Below are 15000 nucleotides of genomic sequence, written 5' to 3' on the forward strand. Positions count from 1 at the left end.
GTTCTGTGTGTTCTACCTGGTACAGCCTGGTTCTGTGTGTTCTACCTGGTACAGCCTGGTTCTGTGTTCTACCTGGTACATTCTGGTTCTGTGTTCTACCTGGTACAGCCTGGTTCTGTGTTCTACCTGGTACAGCCTGGTTCTGTGTTCTGCCTGGTACAGCCTGGTTCTGTGTTCTACCTGGTACAGCCTGGTTCTGTGTTCTACCTGGTACAGCCTGGTTCTGTGTTCTACCTGGTACAGCCTGGTTCTGTGTGTTCTACCTGGTACAGCCTGGTTCTGTGTTATACCTGGTACATTCTGGTTCTGTGTTCTACCTGGTACAGCCTGGTTCTGTGTGTTCTACCTGGTACAGCCTGGTTCTGTGTTCTACCTGGTACATTATGGTTCTGTGTGTTCTACCTGGTACAGCCTGGTTCTGTGTGTTCTACCTGGTACAGCCTGGTTCTGTGTTCTACCTGGTACAGCCTGGTTCTGTGTGTTCTACCTGGTACAGCCTGGTTCTGTGTTCTACCTGGTACAGCCTGGTTCTGTGTTCTACCTGGTACAGCCTGGTTCTGTGTTCTACCTGGTACAGCCTGGTTCTGTGTTCTACCTGGTACAGCCTGGTTCTGTGTTCTACCTGGTACATTCTGGTTATGTGTGTTCTACCTGGTACAGCCTGGTTCTGTGTTCTACCTGGTACAGCCTGGTTCTGTGTTCTACCTGGTACAGCCTGGTTCTGTGTGTTCTACCTGGTACAGCCTGGTTCTGTGTTCTACCTGGTACATTGTGGTTCTGTGTGTTCTACCTGGTACAGCCTGGTTCTGTGTGTTCTACCTGGTACAGCCTGGTTCTGTGTGTTCTACCTGGTACAGCCTGGTTCTGTGTGTTCTACCTGGTACAGCCTGGTTCTGAGTGTTCTACCTGGTACAGCCTGGTTCTGTGTGTTCTACCTGGTACATTCTGGTTCTGTGTGTTCTACCTGGTACATTCTGGTTCTGTGTGTTCTACCTGGTACATTCTGGTTCTGTGTTCTACCTGGTACAGCCTGGTTCTGTGTTCTACCTGGTACAGCCTGGTTCTGTGTTCTACCTGGTACAGCCTGGTTCTGTGTTCTACCTGGTACAGCCTGGTTCTGTGTTCTACCTGGTACAGCCTGGTTCTGTGCTCTACATGGTACATTATGGTTCTGTGTGTTCTACCTGGTACAGCCTGGTTCTGTGTGTTCTACCTGGTACAGCCTGGTTCTGTGTGTTCTACCTGGTACAGCCTGGTTCTGTGTGTTCTACCTGGTACAGCCTGGTTCTGTGTGTTCTACCTGGTACAGCCTGGTTCTGTGTGTTCTACCTGGTACAGCCTGGTTCTGTGTGTTCTACCTGGTACAGCCTGGTTCTGTGTTCTACCTGGTACATTCTGGTTCTGTGTTCTACCTGGTACAGCCTGGTTCTGTGTGTTCTATCTGGTACATTCTGGTTCTGTGTGTTCTACCTGGTACAGCCTGGTTCTGTGTTCTACCTGGTACAGCCTGGTTCTGTGTTCTACCTGGTACAGCCTGGTTCTGTGTTCTACCTGGTACATTCTGGTTCTGTGTGTTCTACCTGGTACAGCCTGGTTCTGTGTGTTCTACGTGGTACATTCTGGTTCTGTGTGTTCTACCTGGTACATTCTGGTGCTGTGTGTTCTACCTGGTACAGCCTGGTTCTGTGTTCTACCTGGTACATTCTGGTTCTGTGTGTTCTACCTGGTACAGCCTGGTTCTGTGTGTTCTACCTGGTACAGCCTGGTTCTGTGTTCTACCTGGTACATTCTGGTTCTGTGTGTTCTACCTGGTACAGCCTGGTTCTGTGTGTTCTACCTGGTACAGCCTGGTTCTGTGTGTTCTTCCTGGTACAGCCTGGTTCTGTGTGTTCTTCCTGGTACAGCCTGGTTCTGTGTTCTACCTGGTACATTCTGGTTCTGTGTGTTCTACCTGGTACAGCCTGGTTCTGTGTGTTCTACCTGGTACAGCCTGGTTCTGTGTTCTACCTGGTACATTCTGGTTCTGTGTGTTCTACCTGGTACAGCCTGGTTCTGTGTGTTCTACCTGGTACAGCCTGGTTCTGTGTTCTACCTGGTACATTCTGGTTCTGTGTGTTCTACCTGGTACAGCCTGGTTCTGTGTGTTCTACCTGGTACAGCCTGGTTCTGTGTGTTCTACCTGGTACAGCCTGGTTCTGTGTTCTACCTGGTACATTCTGGTTCTGTGTGTTCTACCTGGTACAGCCTGGTGCTGTGTGTTCTACCTGGTACAGCCTGGTTCTGTGTGTTCTACCTGGTACAGCCTGCTATAGTTCCTCTGTCTTTATCTCTGAGTTGAAACTATCCAACCGTCTCCACAGGTTCACATGGCGGCTCCAGTGATCTTGTAGATCTGCTATTCTCGGCGGCGTGTAAACAAACGCAGGGCTAAAATGAGACTTCAAAAGAAGTGGGCGTGTCAGGCATGTACCCCCCCCCCCCCTCGTTCAACACCTGGCACACCCAGCTCATGACTCACTGCTTATGCATGTACAGTAGAGAGAGAGTGTGTGTGTGTGTGTGTGTGTGTGTGTGTGTGTGTGTGTGTGTGTGTGTGTGTGTGTGTGTGTGTGTGTGTGTGTGTGTGTGTGTGCAGGGCGTTATCTCACAGATTTCTCTCTCCATTGCCCTGTGTTTAGTCGCCTCTACAACAGCAAAGAGATTAATAATAGCCTTCTGTAGCGAGAAATGTGCCCTGTCTAGACTTGAGTGCGTGCGTGCTTGCGTGCGTGCGTGCGTGCGTGCGTGCGTGCGTGCGTGCGTGCGTGCGTGCGTGCGTGCGTGCGTGCGTGCGTGCGTGCGTTTCTAATTTTACGAGCATTGTCCTGTCTTCCAAACCAATTGTCCCGATAATTAGACTTAAACTAATTGTGGTTGCTATTAAAAGTTAAAACATGAAGATTTTAAACTGATAATGTTGTGAAACATGTCCATCAGCAGCAGTGCAATCTTTCTTTGACATAATGTAACCTTAGGAGGATGGGCATTGTAGTTCTTTTGTCCATTATCAGAAGGTTAAATATGACCTAAAAGACTACAGAGGCTCAGTGGCATCGTGTCAGAGAGGTGTTGTAGTTCTTTTGTCCATCATTAGAAGGTTAAATATGACCTAAAAGACTACAGATGCTCAGTGGCATCGCGTCAGAGAGGTGTTGTAGTTCTTTTGTCCATCATTAGAAGGTTAAATATGACCTAAAAGACTACAGAGGCTCAGTGGCATTGTGTCAGAGAGGTGTTGTAGTTCTTTTGTCCATCATTAGAAGGTTAACTATGACCTAAAAGACTACAGAGGCTCAGTGGCATCGTGTCAGAGAGGTGTTGTAGTTCTTTTGTCCATCATTAGAAGGTTAAATATGACCTAAAAGACTACAGAGGCTCAGTGGCATCGTGTCAGAGAGGTGTTGTAGTTCTTTTGTCCATCATTAGAAGGTTAAATATGACCTAAAAGACTACAGAGGCTCAGTGGCATTGTGTCAGAGAGGTGTTGTAGTTCTTTTGTCCATCATTAGAAGGTTAAATATGACCTAAAAGACTACAGTTTTTTTTTATTCTACGTCAGGTCTAAATGGGTTAAGTTGTTATTGATGTAATTTACTCACAACGCCTCGTGTTTACCTTTCTTTTAGTTTTTAGACTTTTCCTAATAAAGGAGTTTTTATTATTTTTGTCCTGAAAAGCGACTTTGAGTCACTTTGACTCAAAGTCAAGTTTTTTTTTAATTTTCTGAGAAATCGCATGTATTATTATGTTTTATTTTATGGTCATCATCATGTGAAATGTAATTTACAGATCGCTACAAAATAAAATACTGCACATTAAAATAAAAACAAAAACTGTTTTAACTAGGGCCGGGACATCCACCGCGGAACGTTTCTCACTGGGTGCATTTCTAGTAGTACTGAATTGGCTGCGGCACGCGAGCAGCAGCAGCAGCAGCAGCAGTTGTTCACTCTACACTACAGGCTACAGCTCCGTCAGAAAGCCCAAAGTCCAAACCCAAATGAATCGAATGAAGAAGCCGCTTATATCGCTTTTACTCCATGGATGGGACATTTAGATAAAATGTAAAAGCTATCGGATGGACGCGTGGATAGCGGCATGGCTGTGTGCAATGTCGGAGTGAAAGGATCCATTTATGACCAACGTTAGCTTCTATGCTAGGCTTGCTAGCTGCTTCAGTTTAACATGTCTCACAGACCACCGGAGACGCGCGGTGATTTCACCACAGCACGAAGCTGTCAAGCTGTCCTCGATGCGAAACATACTGAAGTAGCAAGCGTGGGTCAGCCCCAACCTCATGTGAAATGTTTCCCCCATAATAAAGTTGTTTTCATTTGTTCTCATGCCCCGTCATGTAAAGCACATTTGAGTATTCATATACACACTGAAGACACTATATAGGCACTTGCTGCTCTTGTTTATCTGTTGGGATAAAAAAGTTGTATTGCTTAAAGGGGAATACCACTCATTTTCAACATTTTGCTATGTTGTTGTGTGCACTGGAAATAATAAAGTCACCCCATTATGTGTTGCCTATAGAACTGGAGGTCTGAAAAAAACAGTAACATTATGAAGTACATCTCAGTGACATCACAAAAATGTACTTCATAATGTTACTGTTTTTTTTAAGACCTCCAGTTCTAGGCAACACAGAATGGGGGGGGGACTTTCTTATTATATCCACACAACAACTCTAAGGTATATTAATGACAGTAAAATGTTGAAAATGAGTGGAATCCCGTAGTCACTATTCACTGGGATACCAAAAAACATTTGAAAAAAAAGGTTTCTCACTGTTCTCGGGTTGAATATTGATATGCGATTAAAATGCGATTAATCGAGATTAATTAACTACAAAGCCTCTGATTAATTAGATTATTTTTTTTAATCGAGTCCCAGCTCTAGTTTTAACCACTTACATCTTGTAAATGTCACCCATGGATTACAGCAAAATAGTCTGCGTGCGTGCATGCGTATGTGTGCGTGCGTGCGTGCCTATGTGTGTGTGTGTGTGTGTGTGTGTGTGTGCGTGCGTGCGTATGTGTGTGTGTGTGTGCGTGCGTGCGTGCATATGTGTGCGTATGTGCGTGTGTGTGCGTGCGTGCGTGCGTGCGTTCTCACCACATCCTCTTGCACAGACAGCTGACCAGGGCCCATGGTGTGTCTCCAGTTCTTGACGTTAGAAACGCCGTCGGACTCGACGCCGTTACCAAACGCACCCTGAGCCCACGACACAGGAGCCTGCATGGGAACAGAACAGAGGAGCATGAAGGGTTAATATATTATGAAGGGTTCATTCATAAACACACAGGAGCCTGCATGGGAACAGAACAGAGGAGCATGAAGGGTTAATATATTATGAAGGGATTCATTCATAAACACACAGGAGCCTGCATGGGAACAGAACAGAGGAGCATGAAGGGTTAATATATTATGAAGGGATTCATTCATAAACACACAGGAGCCTGCATGGGAACAGAACAGAGGAGCATGAAGGGTTAATATATTATGAAGGGATTCATTCATAAACACACAGTAGCCTGTGTGTTCCGTATATTTAACCCATTCAACCCAACAGTTTTCTGAAAAACCCTATGTTTCTATGTCATTCGTTCTCAAACTATTTCATGTCAAGGACCCCTATAATTATATGTGTATTTGGCCACGGGACCCACGGGACTCCCAGAAGCAAAGACTTGAGTTAAAAACGTTCGCTCTGAAAGAATATATATTCAAAGATTTGTGGCACATTTTCACGATCTTTCAAAAAAATAGCAGATCTACAAGCTCGTAGCGCGGCACCGAGTGCAGCGCTACGAGCTTGTAGGTCTGCTATTTTTCAATAGCTAAAGTATAACATAATGGTTTAAAACACCAAAAAGGGGTTCCCGACCCAGAATGGGATAATTAGAAATATACTATTGGCTGCCGTGTGGAAACCTTTGATGTCCAAGACCAGAACTTCTGAGGAAATGTCAAAATGAACCATGTGTTCAATGGACCCAATGTACTTATTATTAGTATTTATACACACACACACACACAGACACACAGACACACTTGAGACAAACGTTTCAAAATGCCCAATATAAATGTCCACAGCTCCAAACATTATGAGCCTGTAGCAGACACAGTCACAGGAGAAACATTATGAGCCTGTAGCAGACACAGTCACAGGAGAACATTATGAGCCTGTAGCAGACACAGTCACAGGAGAACATTATGAGCCTGTAGCAGACACAGTCACAGGAGAACATTATGAGCCTGTAGCAGACACAGTCACAGGAGAAACATTATGAGCCTGTAGCAGACACAGTCACAGGAGAAACATTATGAGCCTGTAGCAGACACAGTCACAGGAGAAACATTATGAGCCTGTAGCAGACACAGTCACAGGAGAACATTATGAGCCTGTAGCAGACACAGTCACAGGAGAACATTATGAGCCTGTAGCAGACACAGTCACAGGAGAACATTATGAGCCTGTAGCAGACACAGTCACAGGAGAACATTATGAGCCTGTAGCAGACACAGTCACAGGAGAACATTATGAGCCTGTAGCAGACACAGTCACAGGAGAACATTATGAGCCTGTAGCAGACACAGTCACAGGAGAACATTATGAGCCTGTAGCAGACACAGTCACAGGAGAACATTATGAGCCTGTAGCAGACACAGTCACAGGAGAACATTATGAGCCTGTAGCAGACACAGTCACAGGAGAACATTATGAGCCTGTAGCAGACACAGTCACAGGAGAACATTATGAGCCTGTAGCAGACACAGTCACAGGAGAACATTATGAGCCTGTAGCAGACACAGTCACAGGAGAACATTATGAGCCTGTAGCAGACACAGTCACAGGAGAACATTATGAGCCTGTAGCAGACACAGTCACAGGAGAACATTATGAGCCTGTAGCAGACACAGTCACAGGAGAACATTATGAGCCTGTAGCAGACACAGTCACAGGAGAACATTATGAGCCTGTAGCAGACACAGTCACAGGAGAACATTATGAGCCTGTAGCAGACACAGTCACAGGAGAACATTATGAGCCTGTAGCAGACACAGTCACAGGAGAACATTATGAGCCTGTAGCAGACACAGTCACAGGAGAACATTATGAGCCTGTAGCAGACACAGTCACAGGAGAACATTATGAGCCTGTAGCAGACACAGTCACAGGAGAACATTATGAGCCTGTAGCAGACACAGTCACAGGAGAACATTATGAGCCTGTAGCAGACACAGTCACAGGAGAACATTATGAGCCTGTAGCAGACACAGTCACAGGAGAACATTATGAGCCTGTAGCAGACACAGTCACAGGAGAACATTATGAGCCTGTAGCAGACACAGTCACAGGAGAACATTATGAGCCTGTAGCAGACACAGTCACAGGAGAACATTATGAGCCTGTAGCAGACACAGTCACAGGAGAACATTATGAGCCTGTAGCAGACACAGTCACAGGAGAACATTATGAGCCTGTAGCAGACACAGTCACAGGAGAACATTATGAGCCTGTAGCAGACACAGTCACAGGAGAACATTATGAGCCTGTAGCAGACACAGTCACAGGAGAACATTATGAGCCTGTAGCAGACACAGTCACAGGAGAACATTATGAGCCTGTAGCAGACACAGTCACAGGAGAACATTATGAGCCTGTAGCAGACACAGTCACAGGAGAACATTATGAGCCTGTAGCAGACACAGTCACAGGAGAACATTATGAGCCTGTAGCAGACACAGTCACAGGAGAACATTATGAGCCTGTAGCAGACACAGTCACAGGAGAACATTATGAGCCTGTAGCAGACACAGTCACAGGAGAACATTATGAGCCTGTAGCAGACACAGTCACAGGAGAACATTATGAGCCTGTAGCAGACACAGTCACAGGAGAACATTATGAGCCTGTAGCAGACACAGTCACAGGAGAACATTATGAGCCTGTAGCAGACACAGTCACAGGAGAACATTATGAGCCTGTAGCAGACACAGTCACAGGAGAACATTATGAGCCTGTAGCAGACACAGTCACAGGAGAACATTATGAGCCTGTAGCAGACACAGTCACAGGAGAACATTATGAGCCTGTAGCAGACACAGTCACAGGAGAACATTATGAGCCTGTAGCAGACACAGTCACAGGAGAACATTATGAGCCTGTAGCAGACACAGTCACAGGAGAACATTATGAGCCTGTAGCAGACACAGTCACAGGAGAACATTATGAGCCTGTAGCAGACACAGTCACAGGAGAACATTATGAGCCTGTAGCAGACACAGTCACAGGAGAACATTATGAGCCTGTAGCAGACACAGTCACAGGAGAACATTATGAGCCTGTAGCAGACACAGTCACAGGAGAACATTATGAGCCTGTAGCAGACACAGTCACAGGAGAACATTATGAGCCTGTAGCAGACACAGTCACAGGAGAACATTATGAGCCTGTAGCAGACACAGTCACAGGAGAACATTATGAGCCTGTAGCAGACACAGTCACAGGAGAACATTATGAGCCTGTAGCAGACACAGTCACAGGAGAACATTATGAGCCTGTAGCAGACACAGTCACAGGAGAACATTATGAGCCTGTAGCAGACACAGTCACAGGAGAACATTATGAGCCTGTAGCAGACACAGTCACAGGAGAACATTATGAGCCTGTAGCAGACACAGTCACAGGAGAACATTATGAGCCTGTAGCAGACACAGTCACAGGAGAACATTATGAGCCTGTAGCAGACACAGTCACAGGAGAACATTATGAGCCTGTAGCAGACACAGTCACAGGAGAACATTATGAGCCTGTAGCAGACACAGTCACAGGAGAACATTATGAGCCTGTAGCAGACACAGTCACAGGAGAACATTATGAGCCTGTAGCAGACACAGTCACAGGAGAACATTATGAGCCTGTAGCAGACACAGTCACAGGAGAACATTATGAGCCTGTAGCAGACACAGTCACAGGAGAACATTATGAGCCTGTAGCAGACACAGTCACAGGAGAACATTATGAGCCTGTAGCAGACACAGTCACAGGAGAACATTATGAGCCTGTAGCAGACACAGTCACAGGAGAACATTATGAGCCTGTAGCAGACACAGTCACAGGAGAACATTATGAGCCTGTAGCAGACACAGTCACAGGAGAACATTATGAGCCTGTAGCAGACACAGTCACAGGAGAACATTATGAGCCTGTAGCAGACACAGTCACAGGAGAACATTATGAGCCTGTAGCAGACACAGTCACAGGAGAACATTATGAGCCTGTAGCAGACACAGTCACAGGAGAACATTATGAGCCTGTAGCAGACACAGTCACAGGAGAACATTATGAGCCTGTAGCAGACACAGTCACAGGAGAACATTATGAGCCTGTAGCAGACACAGTCACAGGAGAACATTATGAGCCTGTAGCAGACACAGTCACAGGAGAACATTATGAGCCTGTAGCAGACACAGTCACAGGAGAACATTATGAGCCTGTAGCAGACACAGTCACAGGAGAACATTATGAGCCTGTAGCAGACACAGTCACAGGAGAACATTATGAGCCTGTAGCAGACACAGTCACAGGAGAACATTATGAGCCTGTAGCAGACACAGTCACAGGAGAACATTATGAGCCTGTAGCAGACACAGTCACAGGAGAACATTATGAGCCTGTAGCAGACACAGTCACAGGAGAACATTATGAGCCTGTAGCAGACACAGTCACAGGAGAACATTATGAGCCTGTAGCAGACACAGTCACAGGAGAACATTATGAGCCTGTAGCAGACACAGTCACAGGAGAACATTATGAGCCTGTAGCAGACACAGTCACAGGAGAACATTATGAGCCTGTAGCAGACACAGTCACAGGAGAACATTATGAGCCTGTAGCAGACACAGTCACAGGAGAACATTATGAGCCTGTAGCAGACACAGTCACAGGAGAACATTATGAGCCTGTAGCAGACACAGTCACAGGAGAACATTATGAGCCTGTAGCAGACACAGTCACAGGAGAACATTATGAGCCTGTAGCAGACACAGTCACAGGAGAACATTATGAGCCTGTAGCAGACACAGTCACAGGAGAACATTATGAGCCTGTAGCAGACACAGTCACAGGAGAACATTATGAGCCTGTAGCAGACACAGTCACAGGAGAACATTATGAGCCTGTAGCAGACACAGTCACAGGAGAACATTATGAGCCTGTAGCAGACACAGTCACAGGAGAACATTATGAGCCTGTAGCAGACACAGTCACAGGAGAACATTATGAGCCTGTAGCAGACACAGTCACAGGAGAACATTATGAGCCTGTAGCAGACACAGTCACAGGAGAACATTATGAGCCTGTAGCAGACACAGTCACAGGAGAACATTATGAGCCTGTAGCAGACACAGTCACAGGAGAACATTATGAGCCTGTAGCAGACACAGTCACAGGAGAACATTATGAGCCTGTAGCAGACACAGTCACAGGAGAACATTATGAGCCTGTAGCAGACACAGTCACAGGAGAACATTATGAGCCTGTAGCAGACACAGTCACAGGAGAACATTATGAGCCTGTAGCAGACACAGTCACAGGAGAACATTATGAGCCTGTAGCAGACACAGTCACAGGAGAACATTATGAGCCTGTAGCAGACACAGTCACAGGAGAACATTATGAGCCTGTAGCAGACACAGTCACAGGAGAACATTATGAGCCTGTAGCAGACACAGTCACAGGAGAACATTATGAGCCTGTAGCAGACACAGTCACAGGAGAACATTATGAGCCTGTAGCAGACACAGTCACAGGAGAACATTATGAGCCTGTAGCAGACACAGTCACAGGAGAACATTATGAGCCTGTAGCAGACACAGTCACAGGAGAACATTATGAGCCTGTAGCAGACACAGTCACAGGAGAACATTATGAGCCTGTAGCAGACACAGTCACAGGAGAACATTATGAGCCTGTAGCAGACACAGTCACAGGAGAACATTATGAGCCTGTAGCAGACACAGTCACAGGAGAACATTATGAGCCTGTAGCAGACACAGTCACAGGAGAACATTATGAGCCTGTAGCAGACACAGTCACAGGAGAACATTATGAGCCTGTAGCAGACACAGTCACAGGAGAACATTATGAGCCTGTAGCAGACACAGTCACAGGAGAACATTATGAGCCTGTAGCAGACACAGTCACAGGAGAACATTATGAGCCTGTAGCAGACACAGTCACAGGAGAACATTATGAGCCTGTAGCAGACACAGTCACAGGAGAACATTATGAGCCTGTAGCAGACACAGTCACAGGAGAACATTATGAGCCTGTAGCAGACACAGTCACAGGAGAACATTATGAGCCTGTAGCAGACACAGTCACAGGAGAACATTATGAGCCTGTAGCAGACACAGTCACAGGAGAACATTATGAGCCTGTAGCAGACACAGTCACAGGAGAACATTATGAGCCTGTAGCAGACACAGTCACAGGAGAACATTATGAGCCTGTAGCAGACACAGTCACAGGAGAACATTATGAGCCTGTAGCAGACACAGTCACAGGAGAACATTATGAGCCTGTAGCAGACACAGTCACAGGAGAACATTATGAGCCTGTAGCAGACACAGTCACAGGAGAACATTATGAGCCTGTAGCAGACACAGTCACAGGAGAAAGTATAACATGAGGAGATACAAGGTTTCTGCCCCACAGCAACGATATATAAGACTATATTTAATATTTTTTATTTTGAATGAAGTTTTAACGTCTGGGAGCTTCCACTGGTTAGGAGTTAGGGTTTTAGGAGTTAGGGTTTAGGAGTTAGGGGTTAGGACGTTAGGAGTGTTACGGCCGTAGGTTAGGGTTAGGCTAGGGGGTCTGTGTTGGTGCGCGCAGCGAGCGCCCCGTTGCCTAATCCCTCCCTGCAGATCCGTCAGCGCAGCCATTGGTGGGGAGCGTTCCTGCTCCGCACCTCGCTGCTCCAACCAACCGGCTCCTACACCAGAGTCCACCTGACGGCATGAAGGCGTTCCGAGGACTTCATTCCCGGCAGCTGATCTCCAGAGTGGAGTAAGCTAGAGGCAGCGCGCCCTCCGTGCAGAGAGGGATAACATCAGTAGCTAGTTGCTATACATCCAACTGTCCAATCTTGTACCAAAGTGCTTATTGTCTCCACCAGGCCGAAGGCATGGGGAGAGAGTATGTTTTGCACTCCGTCCGTGTGTGTGTGTGTGTGTGTGTGTGTGTGTGTGTGTGTGTGTGTGTGTGTGTGTGTGTGTGTGTGTGTGTGTCCGTCCTTCCTTCCGTCCGTCTGTTACCAGCTAATCTCTGCCACCGTTGGCCCGATCCATGCCAAACTTTGCACACACACTCCCTGGATGCCAACGACGAACCTCTGCCCCAAATATTCCTCAACGGCCTGTTATAGCGCCACCATGAGGCCGATTTAGGCAAAACACATTTCTGTAGATTACTCGTACACATTTTATCCATACATCACACAATTCGGTATACACTATCTAGTGTATCATGTGATCAACACGGATCTGCACCATTTCCCATCTTCCATCCTGATTGGCTAAGATTGCCTTCCAAAGCTCACATGATTGGTCCGTTTCGAACAAAATGCCACAAATCACAAACACAGTGTGCAAATTATCTCTGTAGTCATGTGATCAAGACGAGTCTGTTGGATTTCTCAGATTCTACACTGATTGGCTAACATTGCCTTCCAAAGTTTTCAGGAGTGGCCCGTTTTGTACGAAATGCTGCACATGTCCTGCTCATCCAGAATTCTATCCTCATGCTATGAGTGATCTGGCTCTGCATTTCCTCAACAAAATGAAGAAAATTGTTGCAAAAAAATAACAAACAAAAACACATGTTTATATTACTCCTAAACATTTTGCCAAACATCTCACACAGTCCTATCCTCCTGGTGGAGACCTGTGCCCAGAAGGGCACTTTTTCTAGTTATATTTGTGACCAAGCTTTACCCAACCTTTAGTTATTAGTAATTCTATATTCTGAGCTCTGGGCCACGGAAGCCTTCTTTGTGTACATATTTGTTAGAATAAATTAGAGTAGGCAATAGTAGGGTACTGTTGTCACTTTATTTTTGTTTGTCAGGGTTAGTATCTAAAACTCACGGTTAGTTGTCTCCACCAGGCCGAAGGCCGAAGGCATGGGGAGAGAGTGTGTTTTGCACTCCGTCCGTGTGTGTGTGTGTGTCCGTCCTTCCGTCCGTCTGTTACCAGCTAATCTCCGGCACCGTTAACCCGGTCGATGCCAAACTTTGCACACACACTCCCTGGATGCCAACGATGAACCTCTGCCCCACATTTTCCAGAACGGCCTGTTATAGCACCACCATGAGGCAGCTTTTCACATGTTTTACCTACAACTGCACCGATCTGCGTGAAACGTTGCATGCACACTCCCTAGAGGCCAAGGACAAACCTTTGACCTGCATTTTCCGCATCTGCCTTTTATAGCGCCACCAGGAGGCCGACTTTTGTAAAACACATTTTTTGATATTACTCCTCCAGATTCTGTCCAAAAATCTCACAAATCGTTACACAGTATCTCTATGGTCATGTGCGCAAGTCGGATCTGTCTGATATTTCATATTCCATCCTAATTGGCTATAATTGGCTTTCACAGTTTGCAAGATTGCCCCGTTTTGAACAAAAGCCTCAAATCAGGAACGCAGCGTGCAATTTACGTGAAATCTTTCACACATTTTCTTACTAGGCTGAGGAATATATCCCACCATTTTCACATTGGCCTGTTATAGCGCCACCAACAGGTTGATTTTTGCAAAACACATTTTTGGAACAAAATGCCTCAAATCATCCAATTGCCATCAAAGGCGTATGAAGAAATGGCACCCTTTTCACATTGGCCTATTATAGCGCCACCAGGAGGCCACAACCTGACCTGCCCTGGTGGAGACCTGTGCCCCGAGGGGCACTTTTTCTAGTTTTAGTATGATTTCAGGGAGGGTCTACTGGGTTAGGAGTTAGGAGTTAGGGTTTAGGAGTTAGGGTCTAGGGTCTAGGAGTTAGGGGTTAGGAGTTAGGGTTTAGAGTTTAGGGTGATAACATTACCTCAGGGAGGGTCCACTGGGACCTGGATCCGTCTCTCAGGTAGTAGTAGGTCTGTCCTCGCTCGTCCAATGACTTGATCCACTGTTGATCACATGACATCGTCACATGGTGACCCAATCGGAGGACAATCGAGATTCACATTTGAACTAACTAACGGAACACCAGCTTCTTACTGACCTGCTCCTGGGAGGTGTGGCAGGTGAACACCACCAGGTCACTGACCTGCTCCTGGGAGGTGTGGCAGGTGAACACCACCAGGTCACTAACCTGCTCCTGGGAGGTGTGGCAGGTGAACACCACCAGGTCACTAACCTGCTCCTGGGAGGTGTGGCAGGTGAACACCACCAGGTCACTGACCTGCTCCTGGGAGGTGTGGCAGGTGAACACCACCAGGTCACTAACCTGCTCCTGGGAGGTGTGGCAGGTGAACACCACCAGGTCACTAACCTGCTCCTGGGAGGTGTGGCAGGTGAACACCACCAGGTCACTAACCTGCTCCTGGGAGGTGTGGCAGGTGAACACCACCAGGTCACCAACCTGCTCCTGGGAGGTGTGGCAGGTGAACACCACCAGGTCACTAACCTGCTCCTGGGAGGTGTGGCAGGTGAACACCACCAGGTCACTAACCTGCTCCTGGGAGGTGTGGCAGGTGAACACCACCAGGTCACTAACCTGCTCCTGGGAGGTGTGGCAGGTGAACACCCAGGTCCCGTCGGGCTCGGTGCTGAGGGTCCAGCCTTCGGGAGCGTGGCGGTCCAGGCTGGCTCTGGGGATGACCGGCCGAGTCACGTGGCTGAAGTTGAACTCCTGCGCCGGGCTGTTGGGATTTGATTG

At 46.9% G+C, this 15000-nt stretch overlaps 1 protein-coding gene across 1 annotated transcript in view; it reads right to left on the minus strand.

Moving 5' to 3' along the window:
- Positions 1-15000, minus strand: part of arhgap27 (Rho GTPase activating protein 27) — a 103058-nt gene that overhangs the window by 50804 nt on the left and 37254 nt on the right. The window contains exons 6-8 of the mRNA XM_079493607.1: positions 14839-14983; positions 14167-14247; positions 5161-5280 (exon numbers count right to left, since the gene is read on the minus strand). Of these exons, the coding sequence (XP_079349733.1) occupies positions 5161-5280; positions 14167-14247; positions 14839-14983 (346 nt within the window). The remainder of the gene's footprint in view (positions 1-5160; positions 5281-14166; positions 14248-14838; positions 14984-15000) is intronic.

The sequence above is a fragment of the Electrona antarctica genome (genome assembly GCF_951216825.1).
Source record: "Electrona antarctica genome assembly, chromosome: 22".
Classification (NCBI taxonomy): domain Eukaryota; kingdom Metazoa; phylum Chordata; class Actinopteri; order Myctophiformes; family Myctophidae; genus Electrona; species Electrona antarctica.